The sequence below is a fragment of the Argentina silus genome (genome assembly GCF_951799395.1).
Source record: "Argentina silus genome assembly, chromosome: 1".
NCBI lineage: Eukaryota > Metazoa > Chordata > Actinopteri > Argentiniformes > Argentinidae > Argentina > Argentina silus.
In genome coordinates this window covers 12,310,125-12,316,965 of record NC_139655.1, presented here as the reverse complement: position 1 = coordinate 12,316,965, position 6,841 = coordinate 12,310,125, and the positions used below count along the sequence as shown (strand labels likewise).

Sequence of the window (6,841 nt, the reverse complement as noted above, 5' to 3'; positions counted from 1 at the left end):
TAGACAGGTCCTACCCAAGGAAAAATTGTTTAGTCAAAGTTGTCCCAGTGGTATTACTAAGCCAAGGTGTATTCAATTCAGTTCAGGTGGTAAAACACCATCTCCGAGATGAGTGATCAAATCCTAAAATATTGATACACTATTGATAATAAGTATTGTTACGCTTTGTCTACCATATTGTATTTGGTGCCAAATCCAGAGTGAACGAGTAGGGACTAAAGGACAACCCTGTAGTTTAGGGTGCATGGCATTGTTCTATCCTGCATTCTAGGTTTATAGGCGCCATCTTGTGACCACAGATTGGAACTGCAGGGTAAAAAAAGCCACTTCAGAAGTTGAACACACAAAAGGAAAATATTTATTAATTACAACAGATACAGGAATGTTTTCTTACTTTTACAGAAACACTTACAAATCTCTTATGGTAAACAAGTCCAATTTTAAGTGCAAATTGTTTGCTAGTGATATTAAATATAACAAAACAGTTAAGCAAATCCCTTGTTCTTATATAGCAAACAGTAGACATGGGGTAAAAGCAGTAGTTTGGTGTATTCTTTCCACTCCCTCTGAGAATTACGATACAGCGATCTTCGAACAGCAGGACTTTTTTTTTTTTTTTTTGAAGCACCAGGTCAAGTTAAGGGTTCGATTTAAGACATGGGTGCTGTGTCAAACTCAGAACCGGCCAGTTAATATTCTATTCAGTATGAAAGTCTTATTTTCAGCATTATTGGGTATGAACTGATCCATAGAAAACTGGAATAGGAGAGCAGATCTACCCTGATTGACCTGGGTGTGTGTGTGTGTTAGAGAGAGAGAGAAAGAGGGAATTTGTACAGTATGTAGCTGCATAGAGTTCTCAGTGTACGTTGTGAGGGGGAATGTTATGAGTGCACGCTCTGGTCATGTGACAGGAATGGCAGAGAAGATGAGAGTCCAGAGGGAAGCACTGAGAACCTGGCTTATCAGAGAGCTGCTTCCTACACTCCTAGAGAACATGAAATCTCAGTTTTAGTGATGATAATAATGATCACGTCATGGTCATTGAGCAGATACTTTTACCAAAACAGTTTATAATTAACACGTATTCAGCATTTGTGTGCCATATGAGAATCAAACCCATAATCCTGATGCATCATGGTCCAATCTCCTGAGCCAATTGAACCAGGATTAGGCCAATTGAAAAATGGACATCCAGAACAGATGGAGCACATGAAATAGCAAATGTAATAAAATAATGCCATACTAACCTCGCAGTGGTAACACTCAAAGTGATAGTCTTTGTTCATAGACACCACCCTGAGTATCTCCTCGCTGCCCTGGAACACAAAACAACAGCAAGACAGAGATTAGTGCATTACCATTATTGAGCATCAGACTAATACCACAATCAAAAGCACACACTTTTCTATGGAACCAAAATGAGGCACACTCACCTCAGCAGGTAAGATGGGTTGTAAACAAGCAGCACATTTTGGAGCAAAGGTTCTGCAGGAAGACACGAGTGCACATTTAGACAATAACAAAATACATGTAGTCCACTCACAGACTTCTACTGAAACCATCCAACCTCATCACAACTGGGTTATTAGACGTTTGATAAGCTGCTGGGTTTTATCAAATCAAATACTATTTAGCACCAGGTCTGTGGTCTATGTGGAGTATATAGACCACAGCCAGAGTGTTGCCTTCTGAAGACTCCCACCTGTTGTAGTCAGAGACACAGTAGATATGGCCCAGGTGGTCCACAGTGAAGGGCACGCCATCCAGGGCTTTGGAACACACCACACAGCGGAAACAGCCTGGGTGGTAAGAGTTTCCTACAGCTTGTAGGATCTACAAAACACACACACACACTTTCTTTAGAGCCATGCTGAAACATTGTGGAACACCAGACGTACAAACACACAAAACATTCACCTGTTCCAGGATAAGGTGGCCACACACACTGCATTTCTCTGCGGCAGCCTGGAAGCCTGAGAACTGACACAAGCACATAGAAAATTATGTTATATAAGGTATGGGAGCTGGGAAGCCTGCAGTACTACAGCTCTCAAGGATTAGGATTGAGGACCACTGAGATAGATAATCAAATATGACTGTCTTTTGCCTTGACCTCTTACCATGTAATCCTCTTTACAGTACACAGAGCCATTGACGTTGTAGAAGTCCTTGTTTCTGAGGGTGCGCCCTGAGACAAACAGACAGGCAAGAGACAAAAACATGAATGACAGCAGACAGACAGACCCTGAGGCCAGGCTGACCCAGCTATTCCCTTGGCTCTGATTGCATACTGTGCTGTCATTATATTGTTAGAAAGCAATGGACTGACTATTACTGTGTGTGAGAAAGGATCATAAACATTTCACAACAGTGGTACTTATTATTCTAAATGACCATATTGTGATGGTCACATTGGGGTGCTTTGCAGCAGTTCATACCTGCTATGATTTATTCAATTCAAATGTTGTTCAGTCAGACAGTTAACTAGTGAGGATTATGAACAAACACTAACTTACCACAGGACACACAGGTGAAGCAGCGGGTATGATACAGGCTGTCCAGAGCCTGGCAAGCATTGTCCGCTCCATAGACACCTTTCCCACACTTCACACAGGGACCTACAATACAATGGACAACAAGCATTAGTCAAGATAGGATCACCTACTGCACGCATTTACATGACATACTAAGATAACACACTTTAGCCTTTTCTCAATTGTTAGGAACATGACTCCTCGCGTCCTCTCCTCCGTCCTCCATTAGCCTCGTCCTCAAAAGGCATTGGAGGAGAATATGTAAGGGGAGGAACCTAGATCTTCTCCTTCAATGCGTTTTCAGTAGGACGCAAGTGGAGGATGGAGGACACGAGGAGTTGTGTTCCTAACAATTGAGAAATAGCCTTTGAATTCTCAGTGTTGACTGTTGGATTCACTCATTCACACTAGTGAGTCTACGCTACAGTGCCTCTGTTGACAGCTCTAAGCCTGGCTCCTTAGCTGATAACTGAGGAGTACAGTAGTGTATATCCCCTGAGGGCACACATACCTAAGCAGAAAAACAGGCTACAGCACACCGCCCCTGCACACGCCAGGGCAGGGTAACAGACACCAGCACACGTATGACTCACGCCCAGAGACACTGCATATTATGGCCTGGAGTCACTCTGAACACACATGTAACACACCCTGCCACAAAAGCACACACACACACACACACAAATGGCCAGAGCTATGTTTATATGTAACATGTAATTTGTGTTTGAACATTGCAGCTGAGCTTTGCGGTTAACTTCTTGTCTGTGTGTGTGTAGTTGTGCTCCATTGGCCCTCATAGTAAACTGTCTGTGCCAAATAGGACCTATAGCACTGTGATATCAACTGTGTGTATTCTACTGCGCTCAGTTCTAGCTGAATGACTATTGCACTTTTATGTCTGCATTCTAGCGAGTCAGCTATGACAATTCCTCCTCTCTATTTTGCTGTGTCTCTCTGTTTTCCTTTCACTCGTCGGTGCCCAACCAAACAGCTCTACTTGTCTGGATAGGTTTCGGAAGGCCAATGTTTTCCTTCTCTTTACATGTGTGGTGGGCCCCGCAAGTCCCAGCAGGTCCTGAAGCATCATCCTTCCACCCTTTCATCTATCATTTGGTCTAGCCCAATCTCAAATCCACCCCTCGCCTCTGCCCTATATGCACTTTTCGCCATCTTGCTTATACTGTATCCATTCTACACAAGTGTCTAGTGGGGTAGGGGCTAAGAGTTGATCTGAGATTCAGGGTTCGTCCATCAATCTATCTATTCACCCATCCAGTCCATTCATAAGAAAACGCTGTGAACAATGATGTAAAAATGAACACAGTGATGATGAGGATGATAGTGATGAAGATGCTGATGATCTCACCAAAGAACTCCTGGCGATTCTCGGACCCCTCTCTCCCCGGTCCGGTCTCCTCTTGGGCTTTGATTGGTCCACCAGCTGAGGCAGGGATGAGTGTCACCGGCTTGGCGAGGGCTTTGATTGGAGTAGCCTGCTCTTTGAGCATCAGGCCTCCTAGTAGCCCTTCCCCTTCCAGCATTGCGTCCCTCAGTAGCAGGCGTGTCAGCTCCTCCTGGTAGCGGGTCCCTGGTAGGTCTGAGTACCGTGCCCGCTCTCCCGCAACACTCTCCTCCCCTCGGGCTACAGCTCGCTGTTCCCCATCCCACCACTCAGGCCCAGCCCGGTAACACGCAGCCGCTGGGCTGCCCACCGCAGGTGGGTAGGAGTGGCGGCTATCATGGGCTCCATGTGGGGGCACCCCATCCAGGTAATCCCTCCAGCCCTCCGCCGAGGCAACTCCAGCCCTGCCTGCTCCCATATAGCCTTGTCCAGCAGTGGAGCCTCCTGTCTGTAGGGAGGAGAACTGCTGCTGTGGAGTGTGGCGTGTGTCATAGCCCAGGCTAATACCGCTGGTGCGGTTGCTGCTACAGCGGCTTCCCATAGGGCTCCCTCCTCCACCTCCACTGGCTGTGCTGGAGGCGAAGCTGGACCGCGGGCTGACCAGCACTGACTCCTGCAGGCTGAATGAGGAGCAGGGGCTCAGCGCTGGGCCTGGTGGGAAGAAAAAGCCTCCTCCAACACCTCCTACACCCATTTCAGTGGGCCTGTGTGGTGGGTGGGACAGCGAGGCAGGCCTGGTGCTCTCCCACAGCTCTCCGCCGGTGCTCAGCCGTTTGTAGAAGAGCGCCTCCTGCAGAGAGAGACGCTTGTGCCTCTCAGGCTCAGGGAGGTAAGCTGGCTCAGCCATGCCGGAGCGGGGGGCAGAGCCGTAGGCCGTGGGGTACGGAGGGGGAACAGAATGGGGCGGAGGCTGGGAGAGGAGCTGCTGGCGACGGACCAGCTGTTGAAGCTCCAGGGAGTAACGCCGCTGGTTAAGGGAGGCCTTGGAACCAAAGGCCCCGGGGAGGTCACACTCGCCGCCCAGTCCAGACTCACGCCTCAGCTGGATGTCAACACCTTCCGCCAAGTACCATGACGCGCGTTGTTGGGGTGACCGGCGCCGTAGAGGGGCCAGCGTTGTTGGGGTGTGATGTTCGCAATCAGCAGGTACAGGGCCAGCAGTGGAGGTTGTAGGTGGGGAGAGCAGTTGAGTAGAGGAGACTCCCTTCCCACCTCTTCCACTTGAATGCCCACATGCCTCATTTGAGGTTGAGGAGGCAAGAGAGAACTGGCCAGGTCTTGAAGGTGAGGCGGTTGAAGTGTTCGGAGTTGGCGGCAGACCACTAGCACTGCTAGAGATTCCACTGTTGCCATTGCTGTTATTGGTGTTAACCAGCTCGTTTTTCTTTTTAGAACTGGTGAATTTTACACTACCTGAGTCAGTCAGTTTTAACTTCTCCAATAACTTACTTCCAAGTCGGTCCATTATCTACCTGTAGCCGACTATTCTAAATAATCCTGTTTCTTGAAATGATGTTAGAAGGAACCACTAAATTAAGTTAAAGTATCATACTCAATAAATACAGTGTTTGAGTTAAAGTACATAGAAACGCTCAAGTACACCTACAGTACAGTTAGAACTACAGTAGTTGAAATGACAGCAACCACAGTCAATGACAAAGGCAAACAAATAGGTCTACACCTCTCACAAATAGTCAACCAAACTGAGAACTAATAGGCCTATGTATATGTACACAATAAATACAAAAACAGACGATAAATAAGACGTTTAAGACATTTCAGGGGCATTACATGACGGTTCAATCATGTTAGGACAACACCTCTCTGAGTCATCTTGTCTTTGCTGTGGAAACTCCACACAGACTGGTAGAGAGTAATGCATGTGAATCCATTGAGTAAGGACTTCTTCTTTAGTCCTACCCAGTTGAATATAAATACGGAAATCAATGTTCAGGACACTTTCATGAAGTTAAATCTGTCGTTGTAGATTGTCTCGTTGTAGACGGTCTCGTTAGAGACTATGTCGCTCCACACCTGCATGTCTCCCGAGTCGATGAACGGTCCATTAGTAGACTTGTTGTCTAGCGGTTTCAGATGGTTGTTTCTTTACTGTTATTCAACGTATCCCACGCCACTGGCTCAAGTATAAACTTTTCTACTTCTCTTCGAGTTCCTTTGACGTTATATTTCCCCTTGATAAGTAATTTTGATGACTCGAATATAGTCCAGTGTGTTAGTTATCCTTTCCGCTTGATTTTTTTCCAGGGCAATATGAAGCTCTTAAGTCGGGCTCGTGCGGTCCAGTGTAAGTAGAAATATATGTCCTTCTGTTAAGATTGTGGCTTACCCAAATCTTTTAGTTCCCCTTTCCAGGCAAACGATATCTTCAAAGACAAGTAATATCGAGATTATAAAAAGGCGCACAAAGAAGAGACATGGGCTACAGCATGCATGCGATGTTTCGGGAATGCGATGGGCTATTGCACTCATTCCCCGTTTTCAAAAAATTCAAGAACTCTAAAAAATACAGCAAAGTCGTCTGGTGAAAACGTAAAGCATGCTGCAGTTAGACTAGGCTACAGTTCACTTCACTGACCATTGCCAAAACAGTTACATCGAAGTAGTAAAATAAGTCCATTCCGCGAATGTAACGCATTCAACAACTTTGTTTCTTTCTTTACCCAAATAACTTACCTCCCCCTCTTTTCCTTTATCACTCACTGGCTCGTTTTTTCTAGACCAGAACACCTTTCCGCCAGCAATCGCGGATGGATAACGTGCTACAACATTTCGTCATTAATACGCAAACTTCTCTGTGGTAAATTCAATGCATTTGCACCAAATCCCACATTAGTTTGGAAAATCTGTCCACAGGCAATTACTTTATACGTAGCCAGTATTT

General features: G+C 46.1%; 1 protein-coding gene across 2 annotated transcripts; it reads right to left on the bottom strand.

The window, feature by feature from the left end:
• Nucleotides 1-341: 341 nt before the first annotated feature.
• Nucleotides 342-6,673, bottom strand: ajuba (ajuba LIM protein). 2 transcript variants are annotated; one of them, XM_083664848.1, is made up of 9 exons: nucleotides 6,634-6,673; nucleotides 3,904-6,323; nucleotides 2,520-2,621; nucleotides 2,124-2,191; nucleotides 1,921-1,983; nucleotides 1,706-1,836; nucleotides 1,437-1,488; nucleotides 1,251-1,319; nucleotides 342-988 (listed from the first exon to the last, which is right to left on the bottom strand). In XM_083664848.1, exons 2-9 carry the CDS (start codon nucleotides 5,402-5,404, stop codon nucleotides 860-862), a joined length of 2,115 nt encoding a protein of 704 aa, XP_083520974.1. In that variant the 5' UTR covers nucleotides 5,405-6,323; nucleotides 6,634-6,673; the 3' UTR covers nucleotides 342-859. The 2 variants fall into 2 exon arrangements, with proteins under 2 accessions (XP_083520974.1, XP_083520973.1); XM_083664847.1 differs by lacking the exon at nucleotides 6,634-6,673 and having other exon boundaries at nucleotides 3,904-6,608.
• Between the last annotated feature and the right edge of the window lie 168 nt (nucleotides 6,674-6,841).

Bases quoted from the DNA above. Each gene is read 5' to 3' on its own strand.
- ajuba (XM_083664848.1), bottom strand. From the start codon at position 5,404: ATGGACCGACTTGGAAGTAAGTTATTGGAGAAGTTAAAACTGACTGAC. The intron at 1,837-1,920 runs GTGAATGTTTTG...TGTGTTTTGTAG, and splicing joins GCCACCTTATCCTGGAACAG to ATCCTACAAGCTGTAGGAAA. The intron at 1,489-1,705 runs GTGGGAGTCTTC...GTCTTCCTGCAG, and splicing joins TGTGTCTCTGACTACAACAG to AACCTTTGCTCCAAAATGTG.